At 31.3% G+C, this 17113-nt stretch overlaps 3 protein-coding genes across 3 annotated transcripts; 1 reads left to right on the top strand and 2 right to left on the bottom strand.

Annotated features, from left to right (window-relative positions):
* Positions 1 to 799: 799 nt before the first annotated feature.
* LOC110625282 (disease resistance protein RPV1) lies at positions 800 to 4599 on the bottom strand. The gene is made up of 7 exons (XM_043960730.1): positions 4048 to 4599; positions 2808 to 3903; positions 2397 to 2696; positions 1489 to 2307; positions 1231 to 1381; positions 1154 to 1187; positions 800 to 1049 (listed from the first exon to the last, which is right to left on the bottom strand). The coding sequence occupies exons 1-7, from the start codon at positions 4527 to 4529 to the stop codon at positions 800 to 802; spliced, it is 3132 nt and encodes a 1043-aa protein (XP_043816665.1). The 5' UTR covers positions 4530 to 4599.
* Positions 4600 to 5079: 480 nt separating this feature from the next.
* Positions 5080 to 7351, top strand: LOC110625283 (pentatricopeptide repeat-containing protein At1g33350). Its single transcript, XM_021770892.2, has one exon. It carries the CDS (start codon positions 5147 to 5149, stop codon positions 6755 to 6757), a length of 1611 nt encoding a protein of 536 aa, XP_021626584.1. The 5' UTR covers positions 5080 to 5146; the 3' UTR covers positions 6758 to 7351.
* A 311-nt stretch (positions 7352 to 7662) lies between these two features.
* On the bottom strand, positions 7663 to 9094 carry LOC110625284 (ankyrin repeat-containing protein BDA1-like). The gene is made up of 2 exons (XM_021770893.2): positions 8480 to 9094; positions 7663 to 8402 (listed from the first exon to the last, which is right to left on the bottom strand). Exons 1-2 carry the CDS (start codon positions 9077 to 9079, stop codon positions 8214 to 8216), a joined length of 789 nt encoding a protein of 262 aa, XP_021626585.1. The 5' UTR covers positions 9080 to 9094; the 3' UTR covers positions 7663 to 8213.
* Between the last annotated feature and the right edge of the window lie 8019 nt (positions 9095 to 17113).

The raw sequence follows: 17113 nt of genomic DNA, 5'->3' as shown, positions 1-17113 counted from the left end.
CATAATATTCTAAACATAATGATATTATTAAAAAAGTAAATAAATTTCTTGACTTTTCAATCCCTCCGCAAGTCATAATATTTTTTTTTAAAAAAAATCATAAAATTTTTCGTTTTAATAATTTTATCATAATTTTTTTCATAATAAATTTATTATAAATTATGCTTACATACTTAATTTAAAAGTTAATGCTAACTAGAATTTAATCTAAGTCTAAGATTTCTTTAGATGTGAAAATAATTTATATTTAAAAATATTTTAATAAAATAACTCATTTTTAATTTTTTAATTTTAATTTAAAAATAAAATATTTTAATAAATTTATACATATATTAAAAAAAGTCTTTTTTCCTGAAATAATTTATTTTTTTTATAAAAAATATTTTTCATTAATTAATTTTTTAAAAATATTTTAAATATAAAAATAATTTTAATAAAACAATCGAAACCTAAATAATGAATAAGCGTTGATGTGACACTAGAGCGATGTTTAAGAAAAGTAATTAACAGTATAGCATACAATTAATTCAATTAAACTAAATTTGTTAATGGAAAATTAGAAAACATTATTAAAAAATACACAAAAATACTAATTCAGCGTCGATCATATCTCATCCCTTGAAGGTAGATGAGTAGTAGTTTTTCATGCAAAAAGCAAAGCAAAACTGTCTTGGTTTGCAATTATTGGCTTGTATTGCTTTGTCAATTGCCATACATTTGAGAATTTTTACAATGCAACCGCTGTATAGATAATAATTTCATAGTAGTAATTGATCATAATGAATTTCATGTAGTTTGATCAATGGTCAACATCAAGACAAAGTTCCTCTTCCTGTTCCTGATGATTTATCGTGCGAATGCGAAGGTTCTCGGTCTTGTTTTTCAATCTTTGAAGAGAAGGTTCATCTTCCTTATCTTCTTCAATTCTGCTTCTCTTTTTATCTCTGGAAAGACGATCCTCTCGAAATATAGGATGCACTCCACACATTATTATAGAATCGTAATCACGATCCAGACGACATGTTGGCTTGAATGAGTGCCTGGCAATGCTGAATTGAAAGGAAGCTTCAAGGAAACTCTCTTCCATGTCCAACAGTTTATTCCAAAGGAACACGTGTTCTGAATAAAAAGGATGATGTAAAGAAAACAGGACCTCGCAAATGAAAATTTCACTGCTATGTCCAGATTTATTGATGAAGTTGGCTGTGCAACAATTGAATATAATATGATCATGAGAATAATTTTTTGGATCAAAAACAGCACATAAAGAAAAACCAGTCAAATTTCCCTGATCTAGTCTGAATGAAAGAGAAGATCCACTTTTGTTCTTATATCTCATCGTTTCAGGCACTTCAACCCCCGCTATGCATAACTTAACAATCTGTACCATGGAAATTATAAATTATTTTATGAAAACTAATAATAATAAACAAAAATTGTACACTCAAAAGGGTTGATTCTTGTAAGACCAGAGAAAGTAAGGCATACCTTGTGTTTTAACAGATGCGTCTTCAATACATCCTCCATTACTTTATCATGTACGTTCTTATCCAAATTGATGCAATTACGAAACTCAAGTCGTTTTGCTTCTTTTTCATCATCATGTTCTAAGAAAAGGAATGAAGTTGATGCAGATTCCAAAGATGTGCATTCTGATGCATCTAAATCTTTTAAGCATGACGGAAGCTCTGGTAAACATTTAAGTCTCTTGCAACCTTTTAATAAAAGCTCCTTCAACTCAGTTAGATGTTTAATGCTTGCAGGTGTCGTCTTGAAATTGTTTCCACCTAAATGTAACTCTTCCAATGACACTAAAAACCAAAGACTCTGGGGAATTTCTAATATACCACAGTCACTTAAATCAATTTCCCTTACACAGGACAGTCCTGTCAAAGGAGGCAATGTCAAACCTTTACATCCCACACATCTTAACTCTTCCAATCTTCTCAATTGATTGATGGAGGATGGCAATGTTTTTATTCCACTTCCACATGTATAAAGGTTCTTCAGCAATTCTAGATCCCCCATGTTCTCTGGCAATGCTTTGACATTCCTACAGCCTGTGATATCAAGGCGTGTAAGAGATTTCGAATTGCAGATGCTTTGTGGAATACTATGCAGTTTTGAGCAGCATACGAGATCAATTTCTTTTAGACATTTACACTCGCCAACGCTGCTAGGAATCTCAATCAAGTTGCTACATCCTATCAAACATAAAACCTCAAGATTCGGGGCACTAGACAAGTCTGGAACTTTAGTTAACTCAAAAGAGCAGCTGAGGTCTAAAAATTTCAAACTTTCAAGAGCCTGTAATCAAAACGTCAATAAAATTAGAAGAAGCTAATTAACTTTGCACAATGTAGCTAAATTTTATAAAGCAGCATAATAACTCTAACCTTCTCTTGATTCCAGAGTTGGATGAGGTTGCTGTGTGGCATGCGAAGTTCTACAAGATTTCTCGGGCAAAAATTTATTGGCAAGGATTTCAAAGGGTACCCTTCCCAATGAAGATATCTTAGCTCCTTTGGTAGAAATTCAAGGCCACTAGGCAGAAGCACTCGTCCTGGTCCGGATGTAGAAACATTGAAGAATTTGAGGAATCTAAGATTGCACATGTTCATGAAAGCTGTGGGACTTAGCTCCAAATATCCATTTCCATACGTATCAAGTAATATGCCTTCAATATTTTCAGTTCCCTAAGAAAATAACAACAAACATTATAGGCACCGCACTTAATTCTTAAAACTGCATATAAATAATATGTATGTATAATTAAGAATATGCACATTAATTCTTTTGGTCCATACCTTGTCTCTTGTCAATACATGACAAATATCCTTATATTTCCACAACCTGCTGCGTGTCCCAAGTTGTTTGGACTCCTCACAAACAACATCCTTGCCCATTTGTTGTAGCAAGTCATGCATGCCTACCTTACCATTTGAAACAGTTATGAGAGATTTATCAATTAAACGGCTTATTGCTCTTCTTGGAAAGAAACCACAACCTTCAAATATTCTTTCAACACGATCTTTAGGCTCGCCTTTAAGGAAACATGCAATATCAAGAAATATGCTCTTTTCATGACGTTCTAGTCCATCATAACTTATTCTCAAAACTGCCTGAATATTCATATCAGGAATTTCTTTCAATTTTTCCAACTCACTTTCCCATTCTTCAATCCCCTTATCATACAAATTAGAGCCTAAAATTACAAGAGCCAACGGAATACCTTGAGCATATGTTATCAACTTCTTTGATATTTCCACATATCCTTTCTTGGGATGAAGTTGTTTGAAGGTATACAAGCTAAAGAGACAAAGAGCTTCATCATCAGTTAATTTTTCAACCTCGTATATGTATCCCTCAGAACAAACATTTTTAAGTACTTGTCTATCTCTGCTTGTTACAATGATTCTACTACCATTGTGGTACAAAGCACACTCTCCTGCTAAAAGCTTTAGATGGTTTGGATCATCCACATCATCAAAAACAATGACAACCTTTTTACTCTGAAGTCTTCTCCTAGTGGAAGGGGGTAGCAGAGATGTGCTTACACGTAAATCCTTTTCTCCTAACAATTGGTTAATGATTTCATCTAAAAAAACATGTGTTTGTTTTCTCATCTTCTCTCTGACATTATCAACAAAATAGTGCCCATCAAATTTATCCATAATTCGATTCAATACTTGAAGAGCAATAGTTGTCTTGCCAATACCTCCCATCCCCCAAATTCCTATTACTCTTCTATCATATTTCGATTCAATACATAACAAGGATTCCACTTTCTTCAGACGTGATTCAATCCCAACAAAGTTGTCATTGTAAGAATCACTTGAGGAGATGAGACTTAATTTCTTGCAAACATCATTGGCAATTTCCTCAACTAGTTTGGATTCAGACCTAATATATATGAAGAACAAATGCTAGTAAGTCAAAGCAAACCACCCTTAGATGCTTAGACTCGCTTCTAAGTAAATTGATAATACACGATTACATATACATGCAAACAAAAACAAGAATAGTAAAAAAAATCAACAGAATTACTTGATTTTCTTTGAATCCCATCCTGATAAATTGCTTATTTCCATCAGAGCACGACGCCACTTATCCACCTTGTCTAAACAACCTTTGAATTCTTCTCCATGCTCAGCAACCGCAAATGCCTCGCCGAAATTCCCAATGAGATCTTGAATATCAGTTGGATCTACATGGTAAAAAATTGGTAGGACTAATTGTCCTAAAATTTCCTTGCATTCAAGTATCTTCACAAGCTCATCCAAGCACCATGGAGAATCTGCATAATTTTGAGAGAAAACAACAATTGAGACATAAGAATCTTGAATTGTTTCCAAGAGAGCAGGTGAGATCTCTTCTCCTTTACGAAGGTTTTCATCCATGAAAGGATTGATTTGTTTTCGCTGCAAAGCATCAAAGAGATGGGAAAGAAAACCCCCACGAATATCTTTGCCTCTAAAGCTAATAAAAACATCATATTTGCAAGGAGGGGTTGAAGAAGTAGCCTCCATAGATAAGTGATGAAAGAATGCTTGTGTAACTGCAACTGAGCTTGAAGAAGTTAAAGAGAGCAGAACGCGTTAGATTAGTATTTCGTTGCCTATTCTGAGACAAAAAGACGCGTCTGACAATGAATTTGGAGGTAAAAAAAAAAAAAAATTTAAAGTAATATTTAGATATGACACGTATGGAATTTTAAATTTTATAGCCGATTTTCTCGTAAGATTATTGTAACTTAAAAAAAAAAGTAAGATTATTATAAAGATATACAAACTATAAACAAATAATTTTTTTTCATTTTATAATTTTTATTTTTTTATTATTTTAAATTATAATAATATATAAATTAATTATTATAATTTTATTTTATTTTTAAGAATTTTTAAAATATTCTTTAATATTTAATGAAATTTAATGTATTTAAAATAAATATAATTAAATAAATTATTTTTTTAACATGCGTAAATAAAATATTATTATATGTTTATACATATATTTTATTAATATTATTAATTTATTTAATACTTAGTAATTTTTAAAATTACCACAATTAAGAAAATAAATTTGTCATTTCAATACTCTGAATCTCCTCCCGCGAACAAGGAGTTTCAAACAATGCACAAGCAGAATGGAGTCCAACCATATTTTGAATCCACCAAATAAGAATCTAAATCAGTTAGTCTTAGCAATCCTTTCCAAATGCAATCATCTCAATCATCTCAAACAACTCCAATCTTTTCTCACTGTTCTCGGCCACTCGCAAACCCAATTCTACGTCTTCAAGCTCCTCCGCTTTTCTATTCTCAAAATCTCCAATCTTAGCTATGCTCGCTATGTTTTCGATCATGTCTGCTTTCCCAATATCTATCTCTACACTGCCATGGTTACTGCTTATGCCTCCAAGCTGGATTACCTTTCTGCCTTTGAATTTTATCGCAACATGGTTCGTAGAGGACACCCTAAACCCAATCATTTTATCTTCCCCCACGTCTTGAAATCCTATCAGACTACGCAATTGGTGCATGCCCAGATAGCTAAATGGGGTTTTGTCCAATACCCAGTTGTTCAAACTGCTCTTGTTGATTCGTATTCCAGGTCTTCATCTGATATTGGAGTTGCAAGGCAATTGTTTGATGAAATGTCTGAGAAGAATGTTGTGTCTTGGACTGCTATGATTTCTGGATATACTAGAGTTGGCCAGGTTGGAAATGCTATTTCTCTTTTTGACCAAATGCCTGAGAGAGATGTTCCGTCTTGGAATGCTGTTATTGCTGGATGTACACAAAATGGGTTGTTTTCAGAGGCTATTTCGCTATTTAGAAAGATGATGCAACACCGTCATAACAGGCCCAATCAGGTTACAGTTGTGTGTGCTCTCTCTGCTTGTGGCCATACTGGCATGCTTCAGCTTGGAAAATCGATCCATGGATACGTGTATAGATATAGCCTTGGTTTTGATTCGTTTATGTCCAACGCCCTGGTGGATATGTATGGGAAGTGTGGAAGTTTAAAAGAGGCCAAAAGGGTTTTTGATATGACGTCGAAGAAAAGCTTGACCACTTGGAATTCCATGATAAACTGTTTTGCTCTTCATGGACATGGCGAGAGTGCGATAGGAATATTCGAGGAGATGATACAACATGGAGAGGATGTAAGACCAGATGAGGTTACTTTTGTTGGTTTGTTGAATGCTTGTACCCATGGAGGGCTGGTTGAAAAAGGACATTATTATTTCCTAATGATGACTCAGGATTATGGGATTGAACCTCAGATTGAACATTATGGGTGCTTGATAGATATTCTTGGCCGGGCTGGAAGGTTTGAAGAGGCCTTGGAAGTTGTGAGGGGAATGAAGATTGAACCTGATGAAGTTGTTTGGGGTTCTCTGCTTAATGGATGTAAAGTACATGGTCAAATAGATTTGGCAGAATTTGCTGTTAAAAAGCTTATAGAAATTGACCCGAAAAATGGAGGCTATGGTATAATGTTAGCAAATTTATATGGCGAGTTAGGGAAGTGGGATGAGTCTCGCATGGTAAGAAAAATGTTAAAACAACATAATGCTTACAAGACTCCAGGTTGCAGTTGGATTGAGGTTGATAATGAAGTTTATCAGTTCTACTCTGCTGACAAAACACATCCTAGATCCGAAGAGATATATAAGATCTTGGGAGCTTTGTTGGGCTTGAGCTTGAGGTTATGGTATTCTCCATATATTGACTGCAGCACACAATTATAGATGCGTTCTCAAATATGGATTGCTGTCACTTTCCAAATAAGAAAACACATATGAAGAGTGAAGAGTGAAGTGCATCATTTTGTTGTGGGAGTTGGTGTTTCAAAGCTTTGCTACTTCCAATTACAAAACTCCACTGTGTTTTTTGAACTGCCTGCAACTCTCAATTTCTACCAAACATGGAAGGCAAGTTTTATTTTTGACATCCATGGTAACGCGTGAATAAGAATATCGAAAGAGTGGCCAGAGGCAGGGTAACTTTTGTTGGATAATGATGCCCAGATGATATTAAAAGTCAGACACTTGAAATTAACCTCTGATAAATAGGTGAACCTGCATCTAAATATGTCAATGGATCCGATCTTTGAATCCAAGTCCAAGTAGTTTGCTCATAGGTGAGGTTGGGCGCACAAGTTTTGTAATTCGGGAATGGTCTATGAGGATAGGAAATGGACGAAGTTGTTCATTTTTTTGGCTGAGAAGGAAAACATTGGACCTCTCAGGTTTGCAGCTTATGGAAGGCATTAAGTCTGTCATGTAAGACTTTCTTGTTAGTCTTAATTGAATTAATGTACCATTTATTTTATGATTTCATTTGTTTTATAGTATATACAGTAATTTTATCATTGATCTCAAAGTAAATATTTAGTTTGATTCATGCGATGCTTCGGTGACTGGAAATCGAATGTAAAATGTCTGAAATTTAATTCGATAGAAGGATCCGGCTCCCTAAATTCATACAAATTAAAGAGAAATTTGAAAAAACAATAAAGAAGCAATGAAGAGATGTGATCGAAGAAAGCACCTTCAGGCCAAGATCGAGTCCACGCTCTCTTTTTCATGGAGTGCCTTTCATTGCATAAAGCTCAAAGGTTGCAATTAATAGAAATTATCTCTTAGCAAAAAAAAAAAAAAAAACTTTATAAACATAAACTCGATATTAATTTAGAAATGCATCGGTAGATCTTCTGAAACAGCCAGATCAAAAAGGAAGCAAAATGTATCAAAATAATAAACCACAATAAAAAACGAATTATAGTGGGAATTATCAACAATGTTTTCCCTGCCAAAGTCCAACCATTTTCTCCCAGCCTCATGTTTGATGCCGCCGCATAGAAATATGTATGTGATATATATAGGATTGCGATGCACATGATAATTACTAGGAAAACTCCTAAAATCTTATTTTTAAAAGGAATTCCACTAAACATCAGCATAATAATAATAAGAGAGAGCATCAAAGAAACAGTGTTGCAATACCAGAACTTTGTTTCTGACCCCTGAAGGAGAATACCAAGATAAGAATCAAGATAAGAAGAAGCAGCTGAAGCTGTAGTTGCATTCTGGTCTTTATTAAATTGGGGTGGGTTTACCCCAGCTTAAAAAGCTATAGTTGCTGTTAGAGTAGCCGCTATCAGAATATTGCCTCGTGCCTCTTCGAATCTCTTGCCTACGTTCTTTAAGTAATTATTCCACCATTTACAGGTTCTCGCAGCAAGGCCTCTCTTTCTAGAAGAATGATCTTTATTTCCAGGCCTTTTGAGTCCATTGGACTGTGCTCTAGAGCATCCAGTGCTGTGAATCCATTCTTGTTCAAGGTATTTGCATTTTCTTTGATGCTAGTCTCCAAAAGTAAGTATTTTGTAATCTGCATAAGCAAAAAGATCATCACTTTTGGGTTTATTTTTCCAGTTAATGTGGCTAGCAGTGACGAGATCAACAAACCTGCACATGTTTGAGGATGGCTGCAAGGTGCAAAATGGTATTGCCATTATCATCCGCGGCACTGACAAATTCATCATCTCGTACCGTTTCCACCAACAATTTCAAAGCCTCCAACCGATTATATTTAACACATAAGTGCAAGATTGTCTCTCCATTATCCATCTTCTCTCTTATTGACTCAGGACAAACGCTGACTAATTCCTTCACAACTGCAACTCTTCCTTTCATGGTAGCCAAGTGAAGTGGGATTCTTCCATCTTGATCACGTGCCCAGCAAGCATCAGGATTCACAGTTACCAACTCTTTAACAATATGGGAGTAGCCTTCTGCAGAAGCCAAGTGAAGAGGCAAGCGGCAAAGAGAGTCTAACTCCTCGGCTAGTTTGGGCTTCAGATTGAGGAGTGCTTGAGCAAACTGAAGGTGACCTCGCATGGCTGCAATGTGTAAGGGAGTTTCATGGAAGGAAGAAACAGTGACTCTATCAAGAATGAGCTCATCTTGTTGAAGTAATGCATCTAATTCAGCTACATCCCCTCTCACTACTTGATAAATGGTGAGCTGGTCATGCTCGATTGAGTTGTTGAGGTTCTCTATAGACATCCTAATACACAGAAGGCGGTGGTGATGAGGGCTTTTGGTTAGAGGGCCTTTGCTTCTTTATGAAATTAATGACGGTGGTAATATATACAGAGAGTTGATGACCAATGTGGCCAATATTTGTCACCTATTAACTTCCATATATTTTATTTTTTTTAAATAAAAATTAAAAATTAAAAAGCATAATATTAAATTTTTTAAATTTATTTAAATATATTTATCGATAAATTAAATATGTAAATATTATATTTTTATATTATAAATTAAAATTAATATATTTTATTAATAACAGCGTAAAACTCATGTAATTTCTCATAAATTTTTTTTTTTTGAAATGAGAATTAGAAATCAGTGGAAAAGCTCTCAGATTTACTCATAAATTTTAATTTCTCATAAATTTACCGTGTATTTTTTTAAATTAAAAAAATAAAATCAAAACGTAATTTGGTTGACCAAACGTGTCACTTCAAAGTCAACAAGTGCCGTGCTAGACAAGCCAACAGGACTCTTCCTCGAAAATGATATCTAAATCGAAGTCGTCGCCTAGTTGGTCCGTAGAAACTTCAAGGAAAGAAACCCAAAACTTGCTATCTAGGTATGTTGCTACCTGATCCTCTTCTTCTCTTCGCCTCAACTTTGCCCTTGTCCACAATCAGCCGGCTTCAGTTTCTCTACCACAAATTTATATTTTTTACATACATTGGGTCTATGATTTCCAATAATATCAGCCATGTTCGTTTGACTAGCAAGAAGTACTGTTGAAGAATAATAATATTTTTTTATTATTTTAATTTAACATTTAATCCTTCTGTATCATTAAATAATAATGAGTTATTAAAGATAATTATGTAGTTATTTTAAATTGGAGTTATATATCTTTTGAATTTGCAAGATATTTATGATAATATTTATTTTGATATTTTTAAAATTCATTACATATAATTTTTGAGTAAAAAAAATTTAGATTTTTATGAAAGGCAAGAGAGATAATTTGAGTTTTTTATTTTATTTTCTAACGGACTTGTGATGGTGAATTTTTTTTTAAGTGAATTTTTTATTTTTAAATCTGAAAAATAGAGCAACAAAAAATGTTGTCTAGTAATTATTTTATGGGAACGGGTCCTCTATTGTAATGGAGAAAATTATTATATTTAGGTAATCAAAATGAAGTCTTATTTAGAGTTTTTGAGTTTGTGGGAGGTTGTTGAAACCAAGCATATTCATCTGGCCTTGGTCTTAATCCAATTTTAAACCAAATAAAAAATCATGAAGAATTAAAGACAAAAAAGTCAAGAGTTTTGATGTATTTGCATATTAGTTTGACGGATATAAATGGAAGAGGAAAAAGTCAAGAGTTTTGACGTGTTTGCATATTAGTTTGACGGATATGATTTTTATTAGAATTATGAATTGTGAAATTCCAATAAGAATGAGCTTAAAGGGAGCAAGATTAGAGTAATTTGAAATGCTTCTCACTCTAAAAAGGTAATTTGAGATGCTTCAGATGAAAGAAGGTAAAACGATAACAGAATATGCCGCAAAATTGATGGATTTAGTAAGTAAGATTAGAGTAATTTTCATATTTTAAAGTTGTGGAGAAAATGCTAATTAATTTACCATTAAAATTTAAACTAAAGGTGCCCGCTATTGAAAAATCTTGTGATGTGACTAAAATATGGTGAACTTATCGGTAAATTATAAGTCCAGAAGCAGAGGTCTAATTTGAAGGAGGATGAAAGCAGTGAAGGAGCTTTTCAAGCCAAATAGATCAAAAAACAGTATTTTGATCGAAATCAAAATACTATTTCAGATCAGCGATAAAAGAAAAAAAAGGAAATCTGTTCTGACAATGTTGGAAGAAGGAAAAGGCAAGTTTTCACCTTGTTTTTTATTTTGAATAAAAATTAATCATTTGATAAAGGATTCTTAGGCTATAAACAGATTTAAAAATATATAGTTTGACACTTAAAAAAAGAAAATATTTAATTTATAATATAAAAGTTATAGTGGGGAAAAATTATCAAATATTTTTTTATAAATATATTTTTGAAGTTATGCATGGTTAGATTATCATATGAACCCTTCGGTTGTTTTATGAAAATAATTTTTCAGGTAAATATTGTTTCCTCTTTTACGATTCATGCACTAAAAAATGTTAACGAAAAATATATTTTTAGTTAAAGAAAAGTAAAGTTATTTTTAAAAAATAATTTTATTTTTTTAAAATAGAATGTAATTTTTTAAATTTTGATAATTTTATTAATATTTTTATATATAAATTTTTTAATTTCATTATTTTTTAAATTATAATTAAATAAAATTATTTCTATCATATTCTCGTATGATATTTTACACACAAATTAACTTATTTATTTATATTATTTTTACTATATATTTATTCTATTTTTATTTTTTAACTGTCATTATTTTTATTATCATTTTAAATTTTATATATAAATAATATTTTTTCGTTAATAATTTTTACCAGAAATTATGATTACATTATTTGTTTTTACTAAAGATATAAATAATTGTTCTTCCTTTGATACTCATGTAAATCTTATTTACTGCAGTAAGCACAAGTATATTTATTTCATAAATAATTTGTAATATTTTGAGATTTAGAAAATAGGATTTATGATTGTGTAAGTTTGTTTAAAGAGGAGGGTGTTTCTCTCTTTTTATTTCTTCCCCTTTATCTTCTAATAACGCATAATGACCTCTTTTCAATAGTGCAATCTGTCTATGTTATGCAGGTTTATACGTACGAAAACATAGACACCCTCTTCACATTAGACGATCGTTTAATTTCTTTTGGTGCGCTTGCAGACAGGGTTGCGAAGTGACCGGATCTGTTGTTCTTTTTCAAGCCACATCACTGAACTGAATTTGGGCCTATGAACGATCCGGTCCGCTTTGTGTATTCAGATCAGGGCCGAGAGTACTGGGTTGATCGGGAGAGTTTCATGAACTTTGGGAAAATACTATTTTTTTAAATTTAGTTTTTTCTTGGAGGGGTGAAGCCTAGCAGTTATTAATTTGCATAAATATATTAAAAATATAATATGAGAAATATAAAGAGGAAAAGTTTTATAAATTCTATTAAGTAAAAAATATTAATTTTAAATAATTTAGATCAGCATTAGTTCGATGGGCTATAATTAAAATAATATTTTAAAATTTAAACACTAAAAAGGTGTTAAAAATATATTTTTTATAAAAAATTAAATTATTTTTGAAGAAAAATAATTTATTTTTAGATTTTGAGAATTTTTTAACACTATTAATTAATATTTTTATTTTTTAAATGATAATTACAGAACACACAATAAATTGATTTTTTAAAAAATATTAAAAATATTTTTCGTATTTAAATTATTTTATGTGGTATTGATTGATTGGACAGATCACTAAAGCTATGGTAAAGGCATTTTATTAAATTGGAATTAATTTTTAAAAAAAATCTTTTTCGTAAGCATATGAATAGATTAATTTACAGATTTTAAATGTTGGATCAATTTTTTTTAAAGGTAAAAAAAATTATATTTTCAAAATTATTAAAGTAGCAAAATTATAAAAGAGATTATTTTAAAAAAATAAATTCAAACTCTACAGTTTAATTATCGTATTTATTCAAATTCATAATATTCTAAACATAATGATATTATTAAAAAAAAAATAAATTTCTTGACTTTTCAATCCCTCCGAAAGTCATAATATTTTTTTTTTAAAAAATCATAAATTTTTTCGTTTTAATAATTTTATCCTAATTTTTTTTCATAATAAATTTATTATAAATTATGCTGACATACTTAATTTAAAAGTTAATGCTAACTAGAATTTAATTTAAGTCTAAGATTTCTTTAGATGTGAAAATAATTTATATTTAAAATTATTTTAATAAAATAACTCATTTTTAATTTTTTAATTTAAAAATAAATTATTTTAATAAATTTATATATATATTAAAAAAGTCTTTTTTTTTCCTGAAATAATTTAATTTTTTTATAAAAAATATTTTTCATTAATTAATTTTTTAAAAATATTTTAAATATAAAAATAATTTTAATAAAACAATCGAAACCTAAATAATGAATAAGGGTTGAGGGAGCGATGTTTAAGAAAAGTAATTAACAGTATAGCATACAATTAATTCAATTAAACTAAATTTGTTAATGGAAAATTAGAAAACATTATTAAAAAATAGACAAAAATACTAATTAGATCGTATGGTATAAGTAAATTTTTTGAAATCAGTGTCACATCTCATCCCTTGAAGGTAGATGAGTAGCAGTTTTTCATGCAAAAATCAAAGCAACACTGTCTTGGTTTGCAATTAATGGCTTGTATTCCTTTTTCTATTGCCATACATTTGAGAATTTTTACAATGCAACCGCTGTATAGATAATAATTTCATAGTAGTAATTGATTATAATGAATTTCATGTAGATCCCACTTTGATCAATGGTCAACATCTAGACAAAGTTCATCTTCCTGTTCCTGATGATTTATCCTGCGAATGCGAAGGTTCTCGGTCTTGTTTTTCAATCTTTAAAGAGAAGGTTCATCTTCCTTATCCTCTTCAATTCTGCTTCTCTTTTTATCTCTGGAAAGACGATCCTCTCGAAATATAGGATGCACTCCACACATTATTATAGAATCGTAATCACGATCCACATGATATGTTGGCACGAATGAGTGCCTGGCAATGCAGAATTGAAAGGAAGCTTCAAGGAAACTCTCTTCCATGTCCAACAGTTTATTCCAAAGGAATATATGTTGAAAATCTTCGGACAGTGTGTCTTCCAAAGGATCTTCTACAAAACACATGTTCTGAAGAGAAGGTTCATTTTCACTGCTATGTCCAGTTTTATCGATGAAGTTAGCTATGCAAGTAATGCCTGTAATTGGACCATGAGAAAAACTTTCTGGATCAAAAACAGCACATAAAGAAAAACCAATCAAATTCGCCTGATCTAGTCTGAATGAAAGAGAAGATCCACTTTTGTTCTTATATCTCATCGTTTCAGGCACTTCAACCCCCGGTATGTATAACTTAACAATCTGTACCATGGAAATTATAAATTTTTTAAGAAAACTAATAATAACAAACAAAAATTGTACACTCAAAAGGGTTGATTCTTGTAAGACCAGAGAAAGTAAGGCATACCTTGTGTTTTAACAGATGCGTCTTCAATACATCCTCCATTACTTTATCATGTACGTTCTTATCCAAATTGATGCAATTACGAAACTCAAGGTGTTTTTCTTCTTTTTCATCATCATGTTCTAAGAAAAGGAATGGAGTTGATGCAGATTCCAAAGATGTGCAATCTGATGCATCTAAAACTTCTAAGCATGACGGAAGCTCTGGTAAACATTTAAGTCTCTTGCAACCTATTAAAAAAAGCTTCTTCAACTCAATTAGATGTTTAATGCTTGCAGGTGTCGTCTCGAAATTGTTTCCACCTAAATGTAACTCTTCCAATGACTCTAAAAACCAAAGACTCTGGGGAATTTCTAATATACCACAGTCACTTAAATCAATTTCCCTTACACAGGACAGTCCTGTCAAAGGAGGCAATGTCAAACCTTCACATCCCCCACATCTTAACTCTTCCAATCTTCCCAATTGATTGATGGAGGATGGCAATGTTTTTATTCCACTTCCACATGTATAAAGGTTCTTCAGCAATTCTAGATCCCCCATGTTCTCTGGCAATGCTTTGACATTCCTACAGCCTGTGATATCAAGGCATGTAAGAGATTTCGAATTGCAGATGCTTTGTGGAATACTATGCAGTTTTGAGCAGTATCCGAGATCAATTTCTTTTAGACATTTAGACTCGCCAATGCTGCTAGGAATCTCAATCAAGTTTCCACATTCTATCAAACGTAAAACCTCAAGATTTGGGGCACTAGACAAGTCTGGAACTTTAGTTAACTCAAAAGAGTAGCTGAGGTCTAAAAATTTCAAAAATTTCAAACATGACAGGAAGTAATGGTGAGCCTATCAAGAATGAGTTCATCTTGTTGAAGCAATGCATCTAATTCAGCTACATCCCCTTTCAATGATGATTGATAAATGATAAGCTGATCATGCTCGATTGAGGGGTTGAGGTTCTCTATAGACATCCTATGCAAAAAGGAGTGGTAATAGGGTTCTGGTTAGAGGATGTTTGCTTTTTAACGAGAATAAAGACGACGGTAATATATATAAATGATTTTACAATAAAGCTGATGACCAATTTACGTGGTTAGAATTGATTTTGGCCAATATTTGGCACCTGTTATTATCAGAAATGCCTCGTAATATCTTGAAATTTCAAGACATCTCATGACATGTTAGAACTTTGAAGACATCCATAACATCCTTATTTCATTATCATTAGTCATTATTAATTCTTCATCTATAGCTGAAAGGAAGTAAAACGTGTTTAGGGGTGACATCAAAGTGAAATTACAATAAAGGTCGTCACTAAGAAACACCTTTATAACAAAATATATGGAGAATTACTTTTAATTTTGTAAAAAAGTAATTAATTCATTTTTATTTTAAAATCACTCGATTAAATATTTTTATTTCAACGAGATAATTTATTTTTAATTATTCAGTTTTAATTTAAAAAATAAAATTTATTAATAAATTTATATGTAAAATTTTAATTTCATTATTTTTTAAATTATAATTAAAGAATGCAAAATTATAATTAACTAAAATTCTTTCTATCATATTGTCGTATGATATTTTACACACAAATTAACTTATTTATTTATATTGTTTTTACTATATATTTATTCTATTTTTATTTTTTAACTGTCATTATTTTTATTACTATTTTAATTTTTATATTTAAATAATATTTTTTTCGTTAATAATTTTCACCAAAATTTATGATTATATTATTTATTTTTACTAAAGATATAAATAATTCTTCTTATTTACTGCAGTAAGCACACGTATATTTGTTTCATAAATAATTTGCATAAATATATTAAAAATATAATATGAGAAATATAAAGAGGAAAAGTTTTATAAATTCTAGGGAGATTTACAATTTAGTTCATGTGTATTGTCATTATTAACAAGTCAGTTTCTGCATTTTCAGAAACTTATTAAAACGTCCTTACATAATCAAACCATTAACAAATCAGTCCTTCCATCCACTGTTATCCTTTTTTCCGTTAAAAATAAAATGAAAAGACCAAAATAACCTTAGTGTAACTTTTCCCTAAATCGATAATCTCTCTCCTCTAATCCCTAACCTCTCTCTTCTCCCAAAAATGAAAACATCTCTTCTCAAATCCCTAATTTCTCTCTTCTTCCCTAATCGATAACCTCTCTCTTCCTAAATCCCTAACTTAATGTCTTCTCCCAAGTCGATAACTTCTCTTCTCAAATCTCTAACTTCTCTCTTCTTCCCTAAATCCTCTATTCTCCATTTTGGTGGTTTTTGTTGAAGAGAAATTAGTTTCTGTCGAAGTGAAGTTGTGGGGAGATTTTGTTGGTTTCTGTCGAACAAGTGGGGAAAGATAACTTTTTGTGCTTTCTTTTGTTTGTTTTCTATGGATGTGTGACCATAAAGTTTGTATTATAGTAAAGCATGTGGGTACCACTTACTGTTACTGATAGTTTTAGTGTATTTTTTTTTTTGGAGATTTTATATAATTAAAGAATGTATGATTTATATGTGCAGGTCTGAAGACATGGCTGTGGAAGAGAGATTTACTGTGGTGTTGACATATGAAAATAAAACTGATTCCATATATAATGTCCCCATTGGAAGGTATTCTTACATATCCTTATTGTCTGATGTTTATAAGATGTTTAACATAGCTGCATCATTTGTTACGTTTGTTGTTGGTAATGGGATGAGCGTAGAAAATGATGATGATTTAATGTTGGCTTTTGAGTTGTACAAACCTAGTCATAGATTGCCTGTGACTGTACAAGTAAAAGGGGTCCCTCTTAACACTAAGATGCCTGATGATGACGATGATGATGATGATGTTAGTATTATTGGTGAGGGCAGTAAT

This window comes from Manihot esculenta, chromosome 10 (genome assembly GCF_001659605.2).
Source record: "Manihot esculenta cultivar AM560-2 chromosome 10, M.esculenta_v8, whole genome shotgun sequence".
NCBI classification, from domain to species: Eukaryota; Viridiplantae; Streptophyta; class Magnoliopsida; order Malpighiales; family Euphorbiaceae; genus Manihot; species Manihot esculenta.
The sequence above is the reverse complement of the archived record's forward strand: the minus strand, read 5'-3'. Positions and strand labels throughout refer to the sequence as shown.